Source organism: Phaenicophaeus curvirostris, chromosome 8 (assembly GCF_032191515.1).
Source record: "Phaenicophaeus curvirostris isolate KB17595 chromosome 8, BPBGC_Pcur_1.0, whole genome shotgun sequence".
Classification (NCBI taxonomy): Eukaryota; Metazoa; Chordata; class Aves; order Cuculiformes; family Cuculidae; genus Phaenicophaeus; species Phaenicophaeus curvirostris.
The window spans coordinates 16,126,824-16,144,377 of NC_091399.1; the positions used below are offsets into that span (position 1 = coordinate 16,126,824).

The 17,554-nt window shown below is 39.3% G+C and overlaps 2 protein-coding genes across 2 annotated transcripts in view; both read right to left on the reverse strand.

The window, feature by feature from the left end:
- RNPC3 (RNA binding region (RNP1, RRM) containing 3) overlaps positions 1-17,554 on the reverse strand; it is a 205,674-nt gene that overhangs the window by 152,415 nt on the left and 35,705 nt on the right. The gene's annotated exons all lie outside the window — the stretch shown is intronic.
- LOC138723148 (pancreatic alpha-amylase) lies at positions 13,105-17,494 on the reverse strand. The gene is made up of 10 exons (XM_069862037.1): positions 17,292-17,494; positions 16,558-16,704; positions 16,156-16,352; positions 15,288-15,519; positions 14,764-14,897; positions 14,554-14,676; positions 14,339-14,438; positions 14,010-14,131; positions 13,776-13,901; positions 13,105-13,459 (listed from the first exon to the last, which is right to left on the reverse strand). Exons 1-10 carry the CDS (start codon positions 17,457-17,459, stop codon positions 13,270-13,272), a joined length of 1,539 nt encoding a protein of 512 aa, XP_069718138.1. The 5' UTR covers positions 17,460-17,494; the 3' UTR covers positions 13,105-13,269.

Sequence of the window (17,554 nt, forward strand, 5' to 3'; positions counted from 1 at the left end):
AGTCACTCTGAATAATTACAATACAGAATCTTCAGACTGCTATAAAAGCCAGTGACACAGAAATTAAAATACTTCAGTTTTCCTCCAGATGGATTCTAAAGTCTGCAATAGAACAATTGAACTTGTATTCTCTTTATATTTCAGGGTACACACTTAATACACAGAAAGATTCTATCACAGCATAAACATAAAATCTAAAACAATAATACAAAAAATTGCCAAATTAGTGTTTAATATGAGAAACTGAGTTTTGTAATATTCTGATTTTCTTTAATATAACTGCTCAAACTATGAACTAGTACATTCCATTTTCTATATTTTTCTTGTTTCCCTCCCTATCAAAATGAGGGAAAAAAGAGGTAGGTGTTAGAACCTTAACGTGACTTTAGTGCACACAAACAGAAAAGAAACACGTTAGAGAAAAGGATACTATCACATCTTTAGAGTTAGTCAATGGGCTTTTATACTGCTTGCATAGCCGTCACTGGCTTTGAGAAGTATGTTGTTAGTTTAAAGAAGTAGAAAGTGGAAGCTTTGCAGGACCATAAAGGCTTCAATAAACTCTTAGCTTTTCATAGGAGGAAATCTGCTAGAGCCAGTAATTATTAGGGACTGACCCCCTTAGCTTAGGCTAAGGAGGACCTGTGCTAGCAGGAAACTCCATGTGCTATTGCAGCCCAGCCCAGCTGCACCTGGGCCTCCAGACTGCTGCCAACACGTACAGTGTTTTGTTACCATTGTGAAAACCTGCAGTTTTCTCTAATTGAGGCTGCAGAATAAAAGTGCATTGTTGATGCTTAGCACTTAGCAAAAAAACAGCATTTATATTATCTGCTTATTTGCAATTCACTTGAAATGTTTCATCTAGCATTGGAGTGATCCTGTTTCTTTGTGCCAAGTATAGTACTATCAGCAAAAATTACATGACTTCATCAGTCTCTCTCAATACCAATTAGTGGTTATTTTTCCAGAACAGTCCAATTTAGATTGTGAAACTATTACGTTATTAGTACTTACAATATCCTGATGATCATGATCCAGCTTGTCTAATTAGGCACATCAGCATGTCTATGTAAGCCTGCTCTTTTGCAGGCAGTCTTGTCAAATTTTTTTTGTTAGAGACTCATTACCCTCACTGAAATATCAGATTTTGTTCCAAGAAGCAGCCTGAAATCAAGCCTTATGTCTGAATTACACATGATCTTTTAGAAACATTTTTAACAATCATAGGATTGCATTCAAGAAGTAGAGATTATTTGATATAAAAAAAAATTCTAGGTATGCTTTACTACATGCAAACTTAGGCTGTAGATTAGTAGAGGCAACAGACTAAAGCATGATATTTGATGAAAGAAAATGTATTTTCTCTCATACGAATTTAACATGTCTCTTTCAAAATACTCCTCACCGTAGCACTCTCTCCGTATCCACCCCCAGGACAGCATGGCACAGTCCCACGGGGACCATCCTGCAGAACCTGCCCAGGGCAGGCAGGACAGGGCTTGCCAGGGAAGTAGCTGCAGCCACCACCACAGCCCAGTATGGCCAGGCAGATCCTTGGTGAGGTGGCCAGTCTGTGGCCAAGGCAGAGCCAGTCAGTTGGGGCGAGGCGCACTGAGGCGTGGGGCCAAGCTGGGAGCATGGCTGGGATGCAACTCAGGCAGGGAGTGAACTTCAGGGCATCTCCACCTGCTCCAGCACAGAGTCCTCCATGGGCTGCAGCATGGATGTCTCCTCCACCATAGTCCTCTCCGTGGGCTGCAGAAGAATCTCTGCTCTGGCACCTGGAGCACCTCTTCCTCCTTTCCCTCCTTCCCTGATCTTGGTGGTCACAGGGCTATTCCCCACAGGTTTTTTTTTCATTCCTCTTCCTGTACAGCATTCTGTCCTTTCTGACATACACTCTCACAGAGGCACCACCAGTCTTCACTGAGGGGCTCGGCTGCACCCTGCAGTGAAGCTGTTGTGGAACCAGGTGGAATTGGCAGCAACCATCACGCGGCAGCTCTGCGAGGCCACCCCTGCAGCCTCCTGCTGCCATCACAGACACCCAATAGAGTCCTTTTAAGTCATACACACTAAAATGCAGACTCTAAGGCATTGCTACCCTGTTAATGATAACAACACTGATGTTTTAATACCTAGTTTTACCAGGTCGTGGTACTGACCGGCCTCAGACACCAAAGGATAACAAGTCCAATACTTAGCTTTGAATACTTTCAGGCTTTCCACACTTTCAAACACAGAACAGGAATGACTGCTTGATAAGGCATGGGAAATAAATACAGATGTTACCTGTCAGCAGCAGCTGCTGCAGGGGCAGTTATTCACATGAAGTGCCACAGACCTCGTCCAAAACAAGGGGAAGCAGAAATCCTAGATGTTTTTTTCAGGTAGTGTTTTAATGATCTGTTTTCATCTTAAGTTTTGTAGAGACCGGAGCCATGGCCAAGTGATGAAGAAGAGGTGGTTCCTGGTGTAGGAGGTCCACGTGCACTCCCTGTGGCCCAAGCTCTGTCCCAGCAGCAGGGGTTTCCCCAGGGCTCAGTCTGTCCTCAGTCTCTCAACGAGTCACTGTAGTTAACTGCTCACACAGATAGTACTGGGGAAAACCAGCCTATGGTATGTAGCATATACTTGATAATTTTTTTTCTCCATACAGAATGGCTTGTTTTAATATATCAGATGTTCATATAGATGACATTAGCATACTGTCTCTGAAGAAAGCACTTTCCTCTGCCCTAAAATTGTCCAGGTAATGGTAAAAAGTAATTTTGAAGGTTGGTATTAAGTATAATTGAATGCATCCAGGGCGCAACTGCAAATCTTTTGAAGCTGTCATAAACCACGCAAACCTACTTCCTCAGTGACAGCTTGTTCAGCATAAAAATGGAATTTGAAGACCCTAAGCTATTTATTTCAATTCAGTGAGATACTCAGCAAAACTTACACTTCTGTTACATTCCGTAGAAATACAAAATCTCCTCAACATATAGATGATGCCATCTGCATTGTAAATATAGATACAACACTGGTTTTGTGTATATGTGTGTGTATATTCTATATACACACATCAGTACTGAGAGTAGACAAGTGAAATACTTCCAGAATTAGAGAGCAGCAGAACTGGGGTTTTAGACACTCTCTATCTGTGACTTAATGCATGCTGTTTCTAAAGTAAATAGCAGCATGGTTTAAAATAGTGGTGACCATGACCTCAATGGCAGTACAGATGGTTTCTTGAGTATCTCTAGCTATTTGTTTTAGAAAATTTGTTTCCACATATTAAAAGTTCAGGAATTCCTCAGTTTTGCTGATGCAAGCATTTGTGGAGCTTTGTGGTATGGCTCCAAGGTAAAAGAAAGCAAAAGATGTCATGAATGTAGAAAGTATCATTTTTCTCTTTATATGTGTTTTAGCACTGAGAAAATTCAGTTCACGTTTGAGATACTGTAGATTGGAAATCCCATGTGGATTTAATTTCATGTAATCATTGTCGTTATAGCATAATTGTGAATAAAATAGTTTTCTAACAACATGACACAAGGAAATTTGAGGTCTGATGGGTTGGGTTTTTGAGTGAAGAATGCCTATTGTTTGTCAAGAATGATAGAAAAATGCATAGAACCACAGACCTAAGAGGTGTTACCAAGGTGCTCTGCAGTAGGATGTTCCTAAAACACCAAAATAATTTTAATTTCCAGCAGTACAAAATGATTTTTAACAGCTGAACAATCTAATTCAGAGCCTGCAAACACTAATTTGTTGTCCCTTTGCTCATATATAAACTAAATTCTTAGGAATTTCTTGTAGACAAAATTTTTTGCCTAGCTAATTTCTAAAACATAATTGGAAAAAAAATCCATTTATTAATTATCCATTTTCAGGTGGGTGAAGATGCCAGTAACATGTTTTTATTTTTAATCAGAAGACAGCTTTTCAATAACTGAAGAACTGAGCTATAGATTTGCTTGAAATTTTTTCATTTTATTAGATTTGTTTTAAATCTGACTTGAAAATATACACTTTATTTGCACAACAGTTAAAGCATAAAAAGACAATGTTTTGAAGTATTGTTAAGAACATGGGAACAAGAACAGGAGGTTATATATAGGAAGAGTCAATCAAGCAGTCAAAAAGAAATAAAGTCATAAGAATAGACCATTATGATAAAATAACTGTCTTATCCTCAGAAGATGGATTTCTTGACATTGAGCTGATGTTTGTTTTTTATTGCTGTCTTCGGTGTTTGGATTGCAACTTTATCGATCACTACGATCAACTTACTGAACATTTGTTCCCTAAAAATAAAGCACATTTTGCTGAAATGGATACAGCTATTATCTTGCCATTGAGGATGTAAAATATTTTATCACTCCATTTGAAAATAGACTACACACAACTGAAAAACTTTCTATCATATAACTTCTCTACCATATATTGCATGAGAGCAGTGGGTTCAGTATAAGAAAGAAAATTAATACAATAATATTAACTTAGTTTTGCAGCTGCTGATAGGAAGCACTGTTGGGGAAAAACAAGATATTAATTAAGGTGATTAAAGAGTAATGAACTATAATATAAAAATGTAAATTTTACCGTACTGATAAAAAGAAATCTTCCCATGAAGTCCATTAGGAGGTAGAGTAGCTTTTCAAAAGAAGTCACTTAGGCATCCACAAAGCTCTGTTCAAAGTAGACCAGATAAACCCCTTAAGAGATAAGTGAAGAAGATCATCTTTTAATTATAATTCCCCAATGGTTTTATCCAACTTTCTGATGTCTAAATGTGGGATAAATAGAACATAGCATTTGAGTGTGAAGATCAAATGAACAGAAAGTTACCTGGAACTCTAGGAGGTGAGTATTCTTCTGAAGTCAGCAAACATGGAAAGAGCAACTGTATTGCATCCATGACAAGTGGGAAGATAGTGATAGTAATTCAGGGCTGGATTACATATTGTTTCCTTCTTTTAGAAAAGGACAGCTCTCCACAGAGTTACATCACTTCTCCTGCTTGTAGATAAGCTGCAGACTTGTTGAGACAAACCTTCTACAATCTCATATGAGGTGAGGACATTGACTTGACTGGTTGTACAATGAGTAAATGATACTCACACAGTGCTACAAGGGACCAGCAGCAGAGACAACACATGGCTTTCCTAATGAGTAAGGGTAGAAGGCATTAACCTATAATTAGGAAAGTGATTTTTTTTGCTTTTGCAGATATTTTGACTTCTGGTTTTGCATATGTAGGGACTTCTTATGCAGAACTGCAATGTTCATGTCCTTTAACAGGCAAGAGAGTACTTATCTAGAGGTCACAACTTAGTTTATAATATGGAGACTGGCAATGAACATGGCAGCTATTACATGTAAAAGATGGCTAGTTTAAAATATCTGTAGAAGTAGATACTAAAATTGATTCCAAAGAAAATTAGAAAACTAGATCCAAATCCACTTCTCAAATCTTTCTGGCATATTTCTGCCCTGTATCATCTATCTCCTATCAAGAATTTTTAATGTCACATTTCTCTTACAGAGCATACAATCCTGGCACCAAAATGTGGCAGGCTTTGTCAGCACAAGGTCATTTTTTTCATTTTCATTGAGTAAACAGACAATTTGGTACAGGTTACAGCACAATAAAGTTTGATCACCGCTGTTCTGAGATATAATTTCCCAGATAAAGCATGAAAGTCCTATCTGCAATACATAAACAAGGTGCTTGTTGATTCACTTGCTTTACTCCTATCTTTTTTGTTCTTTCGGTCATCTGTTTGTTTCGGTCACAGTTTGGTGCTCTACACAAGTCCTCCAGAAGGAGTCTGTCGATTCTTTCTTTATGTTCTATCTTTCTTTATGTTCTATCATCTGTGTTTATTTATCTTGTCAATATGCTATCTGTCAATTCTGGTATTCATTCTAGCTTACTACCTATCTGATTGTTCTGCCATGCTGTCTGCTCACCACTGACCACTGTGTCCAGTCGCTGTCATCGCTCTGTGTATCAGCTGCCCATCACTAACTGCCCAGTGTAGGAAGGGGTAGATTCAAGGCGCATTTGTATGAAGGAAGAAATGTGCCCACAAGCCAGACTGAGAAAGCTATTTTTCCCCCCGTTACTTGTTAGTAGCCGTTATTGCTTTAGTTACTTCTATACCTCATTATCTGTCCTGAGAGGGTTATTTATGTTGCAGTGAGATTAGTTCATGGAAATCCACACTCACTCTATGTCAATATTGATCCCTCTATGATCTCACTGCAGCATCACAGTAAGATATTGTCCTGCCATTTTCTACCAGACTATGGAAATCACATACATTTAAAATACAGTCAAAGTGGTAGTTACAAATGCTGAAAAGCAGATGAGTAAAAGACAACTGTAGAGGTATTCAGATGCCTGTAGAGAGGGGTGATATATGTTTGTGAAGCTACCATGATTTCCAAGAAAAAGCCATTTAGGAAAATACTATTCTTGCAATTGTTTTGCTTTATGGGAAGCATTAGTATGTCTGCAGACCAAAGCTGCTGCTACATCTTTTATGCTTTCAACAACGAGCTGTCACTCCGTGATTTCTTAACAATGCTTGTTTACCTCACTTTTCTTGTTAAGCAAGATTATAAAAGAGGGTGGGTTTTTTACCATTCACTTTGGGCTTAGTTCCAGAAAAGAAGGCAGATGAGAAAACAAGAAAACTGGAGACAAAAAAAAGAAGATTGAAGTGACCCTTTTGGCACTGTCAGTTTGGCTGGCACAATGTTCTTTTCCTCTTCTTTTTGTTGTTGCTAAAGATTTAGTCAATGCCTCTGGATAATGGATAATGGTGTAAAAACCAGTTTATTTTACATACAGATGAATTCCAATACTTAGAATACACTACGAGGTCCTGTAAGATGACGAATCAAAATTTTAGTGACTGCCTCCCACGCATGCTCTAAGGGAACAGCTCATGCGTAATATCAATGTAAATTAGGCCAATATCTGGATGCTCATTATAGCAAACATAATGAGTTCCCCATAGTTATCTTGTCCAAATTCTAAAGGTTAACTTTCTTCAGGGGTCTTCTGAATGTTCCACAGATTGTTTAGAACATCACAGAAATTATGATCCACCATTGTTACCATTTGTCAACTATGAACACACAGAAATCACTAAGCTTCGAAAGGCTTTCTTCACAATTGGAATGAGAACTTAAATATGATGGCAGTTATACTTCCCATGACACCACCCTTTCATTTTTTTTGGAGGGGAAAATAAAAAGAAGAAAAAAATCCTTGGAATATTAAGGAATAATAATGCTGTTAATTAAGCTGGCTATGTCTCAGTCACAGTGGCTGGATAATACCATCTAATTCTTAGCTTGGGACCAAAGAAGATAATGGAATTTCATTCCCTGACAGATTTGGTATTTCCATTTTCAACTCAAAAGTGCTACAGAATCTCTCACACTTTACTGCATTCCTCTAGGTGTAAGTCACTTTCTTAATCATACATTAAATGCCCTGGTTGTTAATATCAGAGTGCCTGGCATGCCAGCTGGGTAAAAACCCAAGCACTTTTGCTTTGACCCTGATAACTGGAGATAAGTCACTGCTATCATCTCAAACAATATCACTGGAATATTTATGACTAAGACTTTTGTATTAAATGTCATCTGAAAGTCAATGTATTTAGTAGAGGGGTTTTTTTCTAGTCACGTTGTTTCTTACCACTGTTCTGATTTAACATTAAGGCAAAGTGAAATCTGCCATGGCATAAAAACATTTGCAAAGGAAATATCTGTATATTGTTCAGAATATACAGTGCAGCAAGACTAATAGACTAAGACTGTTAAAAACACAGATTGAAGATAAAAGGACCAAGCACACAATCAGCAATGAAAAAGGAAAACATATAAAAAAAATGCACAAACTTACTATGCCTTTACATATTCAGCGATTAGTTAGACTGAGACAATTGTTTCTTCAGATGATCAGCTTGCTGGTTTAGGTCCTTTAATCTCTTCTCAGTGCCTGCTACTTATTGGCTGTAACAGTTGTGCTCTGAGAAGGAATCCTCTTATGTTGCATAGCAAATGAGCTCTTTAAAACTGAAAAATTAGAGCAAAGAAATTCAGCTACAAAGTTGATGATTTCATTGTGATTTACAGAAGATTAAAGCTATCATCAGAAAACTCTTATTCGGTCTCTTAAAGCGTGAGCTTTCACACTACTTTTATATTCTGTGATTACAACAATCAATTTTTATGTGCAGAATTCTAGATATGGATAAAATTAGTAATAAAAAATTATGCAAGAAACAACTTTGTTCAACACACAGTGTAACAAATAAAGCTATGAAATACATATCATTTGTAATGAATAATGTTTGTGAATTTCTATTTTATGGTTTTAATTGCAATATATTTTCTGAATGAACAAAGAAATTGCCCTTTTCCATCTCTGAGATTCTGCCATGGTCAAATAGCTACTGAAACTGAAGACCTCTTGGTTAAAAATAACAAGTAACTTTTTTTTCAGTGACTTTTACTTTAAGAGTACAACATTTGGTTCGAAGTAGGTGAAACTTTTGACAGGATGTATTTTTCAAGAGCTTTCTTGCTTTTGGGTGACTGGTTATGCAGAAGGATAATAAAATGCCACACCATCCTTTTAACAGGTCTTCTAGTCAGTTTCATTTTGGGTAGTAGCTGAGGCCTCTATGATGCTAAGTTTGCTGGTCTTGTTAGTTTTGCATTTCTCAGCTACAAAAAAAAAAAGAAATAGGAAACACGCTTTTTCAATTCCTTGAGTATAAGCAATGCCAAAAAAAAATTTGTTAAATCTCTGATTCTGTAAATGCATGCTAAGTTTGTAAATTTGTTCATAGTTTCTATTTCTCTTCCCTTTCCCTTTTCTTTTTCTGTTTTTTTCTTTTTCCTTTCTATTTTTCTTTTATTTTGTATTAACAAGTCAAATACAGAAAACTGAAATGTTATAATATTGTATTTTCTTTGAGCCACATCAGCAGTTTTGAGCCACCTTGAATACTTTGCTTTGCTTTCCCTTGTGGTCAGATAAAATATAGAATTTGACACTGATTCAGTAAAAGAGACCTCATTGAGAGCATGTTTAGCCGATATTCATAGAGAGCCACACAGGTAATTCAGAAAAGTTGCACAGCTCAGTAGTGAATTATTGTTCCCTGTTCTAAAGGAAAGACTTGCAGATGCTGATGTCTTCAATTTGATTACTATTGTTTTTTATCGGGCAGAAGTAAAAGTGCTCTATTGTAAATATTCACTGAAAATATAACACTGCTGTGAACAGATCAGGCAACACAATAGCTGACAGTTTATAGCATAATAATAATACAAGTGCAGGATCAATATTTCATGTTAAGACATAAGGGGCCTGAGGAACTTTCCTTTTGTAAGGACACTTCCATACTTTAGTTTCCTCTTCTAATCTATGATAACATGAAATATCTCCAAATCATTGCTTGCCTAGATAGCTTCTCCGTTAGTAAAACACTGTATTCTGCTTAATTCAGTACAATATGCTTTGTCTACACATATGCAGAGAACATACAGTCAAAACAAATGGACATAAAAAGAAAGTGTCATTTATTGCTACGCTTCATCTTTTTATTCTCTTTCTGTGCTTTAATTGCGAGAAGTTCAAGTGAACAACAGGTGTTTTATAGATACAAAACTGACAACGTCCCCTTGTCTTTCTCATGCCACTACAATTAAAATGCCTCAACATTTATTCAACATTTATTCATTCTTTATTACCCAATTAAACACAAGTACAATTAATTAATGAGAAAATTATAAATTATTCCTCATTGAATATGCAAGTGTTAACTGTTCAGGATCTACCATCAGCCCCAAAACTTTCTTCATGTAGAAATGACAGAAGTTAAGATGGTCAACCAGAGGATCACAGTAAAGTTTACAACAAGAATTGGCAGTCTTAAACTTTCTCTGTAAATTCATTTCAGCACTGTCCCTAAGTTTTCTCTAAAGGATATCATTGCCAGCAATAGATACTTATAGACCACCTGGGTGAATTAAGGAATTTTTCTCATTCCTACACTGCAAATTAGTTATCACTTCATTGATCCTCCTTCTGTTCCAGGCTACTTCCCTTAAATGCCTCCATATGTTGTATGGCACAAAACAAACCATGCTTGAACAACATGTCAATATGTACAAAGTTCAGCTTATTTTGCATTATGATACCTATGAAATGGAGCTATTCCAAATCATACCATTATATGCTCATATTGCTTGAAGAAGGTAGTTACAGTACAGTGGTTACAGTCTCATTCCACTCTTGCTCCAGCACAGTGTCAAGAAAATATCCAGCTTGTTCTTTATTTAAAGGTTCCATCAAGACTTACCACTGGCAGCTAAGTTAGTTTACTATTTGGTGTATCATAAATGCAAAAGCTTCCACAAAACCATAATTACTCTGGGGGTTGTTCTCCTCCTTATGCAAGAGGCCATTAGATTTCCGTAAAAAATCAAATTGCTCAAACAGTAGAGATGAAAATACCCCTCATTTAGGCTGCAACATTTCATATCGGTTTCCAAAGTAAATAAGAACAGCATTCCCTCTTCATGGCTGCCTGAACATAATACAGTTCCTTTGAGCTTTCCAAAAAGCACAAAGGAAGAGACAACTAAGACCAAAATGATACTTGACATGTGACAGAAGAAGAAGAAAAGCAGGAAAAGCAAAACTGTGGCAAAAGTGTGGGGAAAACAAAACATTGCAAAATGCCCACAAAATTCTAATTCTTACAATTCAGCAAATCTGTTAGACATCCTGCCGTACCCTAGCAAATGCCTTAAATTCGATAAACTACTTAACTGAAAATCACATTTTCATTTTCACTGGCATACAAAATCAAGCCCTTAATGACATCAATTTACATATAAAGGAGTAGCAATAGAAATGATAAAAATTTCCTAGTGCTAATAATCATTGGAAGTTAAAGATCGACAGTAAAGCTGACTGTAACTTTGGGTTTCATGATTGAGCTGAAAGACCTGGTGTTGCACTGGATGACACTGCTGCTTTCTTCCTATTTACTGAGCTAAATTATAAGAATCATAGAATCATAGAATAGTTAGGGTTGGAAAGGACCTTAAAGATCATCTAGTTTCAACCCCCCTGCCATGGGCAGGGACTAGATCAGGCTGCCCAAGGCCCCATCCAACCTGGCCTTGAACATCTTCTGGGATGGGTCATCCACAACTTCCCTTGGCAACCTGTGCCAGGGCCTCACCACTCTCATGGTGAAGAAACTCTTCCTAATGTCTAGTCCAAATCTGCCCGTCTCCAGTTTACATCCACTCCCCCTTGTCCTATCACCACAAGCCTTTATGAATAATTCCTTTCCAGCTTTCTCATAGGTTCCTTTCAGGTACTAGAAGGTCACTATAAGATCTCCTCAGAGCCTTCTCTTCTCCAGGCTGATCAAACCCAATAAGGAAATATGCCAAAAAGCTTGAAATAAAAGGAAAAAAAAACCAAAGGCTGCGTACACATCTGGTACATTCAAAGCAAAGAACATCTGGCCCACAATGTTTTATTTAACCTAAGGAAGCTCTCTCACAATTTCTTTTTCTCTATGCTATATTTAGTTCCACTGTTATATACAGAGCCATCCGAATATACACCAGGCAAACCCACTAACTGTGCTCCAACATAAATGAAAATTGGCTCCTCATACCTTCTGAGGCACAGACATATCCTTCTCCATATTCAGCACCTCCTCTTTATTTATGGACACCTCAGATCAATGTGCGTCATTTCAATCACTTGCAACAATAGCTGGAGGGCCTGGGAATGGATTTGTAATTTTAAGGGTAGTCAGGCTATTACATTTAGGATTAGGAAATATCTAAATAACATTGCATAGAATCACATGGGTTATGAGGGATAGAGCTAAATGCATGCCTTAAACAAACAAGGGTACAGTAACTCAAGAAAGTGTAGGCAGTGCAAAAGTATTTCAACGGATCAGGAGGGCTCCTTGGCCTGACCGTGGGGGCTAACAACACCACATTTGCAATAGTTATTCAAATCCTGCCAGGTGGATCTCCCAATCTTTGACATCACTTCAGTGAGCAGATCCTGGGGCTCCCTTTTGCCCTCAGCAAGTCAGTGCTGCCCACAGTGAGCAAGGGACACAGACAGTACAGCCAGACTATGGACCAGGAACACTGCCTGGCCCCTTCCTCCCACCCCATGACTACTTTGTCAGACGTTCCAAGCCCATGGACACATTGAGAGCCTACATCTGCCCCCAGAAACCATGCAATCTCTCTCCCATCACAAAAGAGAAACAGCTTTTAAAAGTACACCTTGACCTCAAACATAAAAAATCCAAGTGTTCCTCTCCCATTTGACCATTCAGATTGGGTCACAGCAAGTACTTCTGGCAAAGCAGACATTCTGACACAACGCAAGGGCTTCACGCTCACCTTTACCTCAGCATTTTCTCACTGCTGACAATGAAATTGGGAAAGCCACAGAATCCATGTTCCATCTGCACAATTCTCTGTGATATTACAGAATAAGTGAGCCTCACGAGTCAAGCATATGCTGTTCTTCAGCCATTGTCATGACGCCTAAGCAATGCTCAGATCTAGAGTGCTTTTCAGACACCTTTGGAACAGCTACCATCAATATTCCCCTGCAGCAAACCACTGGGGCGAATGATGGAAGATCTGTTTTCGGATTTGTACAGGCACAAGCTGACTGTTAACCAGGCAACCCACTGCCTTTGACTGATGTCACAGACTGTAATAATTGATTGACATGGCTCAGCTTCCTCTGCTGACCCAGCCTTAAGTGTGGTTTGTCACAAGAATTGGATAAACTCTCTGTGCGTCTAGGCAATGCTTGTAGCTGACTGCCCACAATGCGGCTGCTCTGGGATACAGAAGTGTGTCCATGTACCAGTTTTGGAAATACTGCATTTTACCTTAACCAGATATTTGTTTGGGGGGTTTCTTGGTATACTTTTTCTTCCCCATGTTTCTGTGCTGTGGGAAATGGAGCGTTGCATTGCCTTAAAATCCACCACTGCATTGTCACTAGCTATGATGTGATAAAGTCCAATTTATTAAGAGAAAAGCATTACTTTTCAATCCGATTGCCATTTATTATTCACTAGATACAGAGAACCAGTCATGCTCAGATATCAAGGAATCACATATTGGGGAAACAGTAATGCACAGACCAAATGGAGAGAGACACTTCTTGAGTTATAACTTGGCATCAACATGAATTGCAATGAATGGATCTTCAGCATTGTTACTAATTTCGAAATTAGCCATTCCGTAATCAGAAACATACACCTGCTTTCCAGTACATTTGTCACCCTCCTTTTGTCCAGAAATAACATCACAGTAGGTACCAGCAGGAAGTCCAGTTTGCAAGAAGACGTTCATATGCCTACATAAAAATAAGTGAATCATACTTATACATTGTTTTAAAAGAGATATTTCAAACTGTGTATAGGATTGTTGAACCTGATGCTGCTCTCTCACTTTGAAGGGCAAGGCATAGTGTCACCTTTCTGATCCTATCCCTTCTTTGCTCCCTGCATTCCCATTTAGGATCCCTAGACCTGGCATGCAATTAAATGACTCTAGCTCAGGCTGTAGTTACCACTGTCACCAGGAGAAGACAATATTGCCTTTCCCATCAGTGTTGCTGATGAGGGATATTATGCTTCTCTCTGGGAACATGGGATCTCCCATTGACTTACCAGTCATCATTATTGAAAACGATGAAGCCTTTATTACCACGGCCAAAAGCTACTTGATTGTTGCCATTGTCCCACCAGTTGGAGAAAGGCTGACCATCCACCACATTACGGAAGATAACCATGTTCCTGAAAATGCAAGGAACGGCTGTCACTGGGGCTGCAAGAGCTCTAAGGACATGAGGAACATGAGCTAAACCAACTGCTTTTACTTATTGCTTCTCCACAGTGTCCTACCTTATTTGACGCCAGCGATGCTCACAAACCCAGTCATTGCCACAGGTAGTGTCTTCATTGATTGTAACAGGCTTCGTTGAGCCATCCATATTACTTGGTGGCCCAACCCAGTCATTGACATCCTGTAAGTAAAAAGACACGTTTTAAACTTCTCACTGAAAATGCAGAGCCTCTTTGTAGAGAAGCTAGATGGAGCATCACATTTCCACCTGCCAGATCCAACACAGGACTAAGAAATCGCTTGACAGATTTAAGTGCACAGGGCTGCTTCTCTGGCCCTGTGCTGATCCTTACTCACCATGAACGTATCTTCAGCAGTACAAGCTTACCTGCCCATTTACAAAATATCTTGGCCAGCGGAAACTCGACATCACACGTGTGAACCCATATGGATGAGCAAGCATGAAACCAACTGCCATTTTATAAAGCCTGTTTGTTAGACAAAAGAAGTAATGAGGCAAATGGAAAGACAAAGCATGCCAGAGAACAGATAAGACAAACAAGCAGAGGAGGAAGCATCATCCACACAAGAGCAACCCCTTACCTGGCATCCCAGAACGTCAGAATGGAAGCTCCACCAGCCCCGTGTCCTCGCTGGTTGTCATGATTATCCACAAACACCAGGGCTCTGTCAGAAGGCACAAAGCCCCAGCCTTCTCCCCAGTTCCTAGACAAAAACACAGAGATTTGAAGCCACCCTGACAACTGTTGCACACAGTGTATCCCAGACAAGTCACAGCATCTTCATCCTTACTTTAAGTAGGCCATCTTCTCTCCATTCCACTTGCGGATCACTGTCCCCAGTTTTGCACCATATTTGAATTCTGTTATTCGCCCGTTTCCAAAGTAGTCACTGCCTTTGATTGGCTCTCCACCCAAGTCAATTACCTGGTACACAAAAAAGACATTGTGCATCTGTTCTTATCTTAAAGAGACAGCAAATGCAGTGTACTGTCCTCAGTAGCAGTGTGTGTTTTACTTTGAGAGAAAAAATATTCAAATAGGTTTACTTCTGCTGTGTAGTTCAACTCAAAGTTGGTATAATACATGATTGATACATGTGAAAACTCCACTGACAAAAGAAAAGGTAAAGCTGAATGTCAATCTGTTGTGGAAGCATTTTTAAAAGCAGATCTACTGTCTGCAGGGCTGCTCCAAAGAAATGGCCAGCTCTTTCTGTGGTAAAGTTGGATGAAGCTGCGTTACTGCCATTCCACTGAAGGAGAAAGGTAAAAGAGATACCAAAGACAAGCATAAAGGACAAAAGGTGGAGATTACCTCCTGGAAAATGAAAGGTTTTGTTCCTGGAGAAAACCATTTGGTATTTAGATCGTTCAGCTTGTCCAGAAATGCTCTTATGTCTCCAGGCCACATATGCTTGGCAGCATCAAGTCGGAAGCCTGCTACACCAATATCAATGAGATAGTTCAAGTACTCAGCAACTTTTGAGCGTACATAGTCCTTCTCCAGGGCCAGGTCAAGAAGGCTGACCAACCGGCAGTCCCGGACCCGTGTAGAGAAGAAAAAAAAAGAAAAAAAAGTTTTCAGGTTCCATTCCGTCAGCTTGTAAACTTTTCAATGAAATGTTTGCATGCTTTGAGGCACAAAATCTATTCTTTTAAATACCTCATTTACTTAGAAGAGTCCACACAAAAATATAGATAAATTTACTATACAGCTCAATACTCAATTTAAGACAGATGTTGAAGGATGTCACCTGTCTGTACAGATGTCATCACAACTGAGGATGAGAAACAGCATGGTGCATTGTTGCATAATGGCCAAAGGAAAAGCAGTAACCTTGAGAAAGAACTGCCACCTATTCAATCTACAAAAAAGAGTTAAGTCGCTCAGCCAGGGTGCTACCTTGCACTGCTGTCAGTTTTCCAAAGGGGCTCCTTATCACGACCAGCTGAGTTTACAAGCTTTAGGAAACAGCTCACCATCTGAGCTGTATACACCGGGCTCAGTTTAGGAGCAAACTCCTGCACGTGCCCACATGAAACGCGTAGGGAGGGTTCTTGATTTTTAAGTACTTAGAATATTTTGCACCTCAGGCATCTTTTCTGTGCTGTGTTCACTACTTCATTCACTTGCCAGGTGATTAAGCACAGGTTTTGTCAAACTTCTGTCAGGGAAAGTTACCTGATATGCATCACCATAATTTTCAATTTCTCCACTTCCAGATCGACATTTGCCATCATTAAAATCCCAGCCAGAGTATGGCACAGCTGGAAAATCTCTGTTTCCAGCATCAAAATAGCTTCCACAGGTAGAATGTGTGCCTGAGCCACCCGCAGATCCACACATGTGGTTGACGACAGCGTCCACATAAATACGAACCTGGAAAGGCAATAAGTGTATTTCAGTTTGTTTGTAATGATGGTGAGTGGTAGCCAGAAGTTTACCACATCCCTATTAAATTGATCTTGTTTTCCCCCTTCAGTTTATTTTCAATTTATGCCTCCTTGGAGGATAGCAGTAGTAACTTCCCTCAGCTGAAACAGTACTTCTTGCTGTAGCAGATTCAGATTTTCAAGGCACTTACTCCAACATTGTTGCATCTTGTCACCATGTCTCTAAATTCATTTTCATTTCCCGATCGAGTGCAGAGCTTGTAGCTGATGGGCTGGTATCTTTCCCACCAGGGTCTGTTTGGGTTAGTAATGACAATGTTTTCATTTGGAGGTGAAACCTGCAGATGAAATTATATACTTCAATAAGAAATAAATTGGTTTTATTTCAATGTTTTAAGGGCAAAATCTGTGCTCAGCACCTCTGCCCTTAGAGGCAGGCTACTGCCCAGCCCAGTCACTCTCTCCCAGCACAAGCTCACGTCTGCAAGATGTCTGTCTTGTAGACTGGCAAGGAATAATTTTTCTTTTGTTCCTGTGCCCAGATCAAGCATGGGCTTGCTTTCAAGGACACATGCGTGGCTGAAGCCACAGGAATTATTTTTACCTGCAATAATGCAATCTTTAGGAAAGCCAAAACTCAACAATTATGCACTTCCCTCAGAACAAGGCAAGGAGGAAAACATAGCTGTGCAGGGGGAGTGTTTCAGAGGAAAGCATGCCCCATTGTAAATGGTCTGTTAGAAATACAATATTATTCATTGTTCCTGCACGATCTAGGGTTGTATCTAACAGCAGCTACTGCTTCCATTCCCCTCTTTCCAACATCAAAGTTCCTTGGTGGTGGCTGTCTCTGATACAGGCATTTTGATCTATTCATTGAATGCTAAAAATCCATTTTCCTACCTACTCACAGGAACCAACTTACCTGAACTCCTCCAAATCCGTTAGGAGCTAAATAGCGTTCACACTCAAGAGCAATATCCTCCCAGCGCCATTCGAAGAGATGTACAATAGATGTCCTCCCAGAGACAGTATTAGGGTCGTACTGTGCCCAGCAAAACCCTACAGCTGCGAGTAGGAGGAGGACTTGCATGATGCCTTCAGTATGTCTGTAGTCTCTCCACTGGCAATTTATACTCTTGCAAATTACAAAGTTCCTATTGCAGCTGTCAAATTTCACGCAGATCA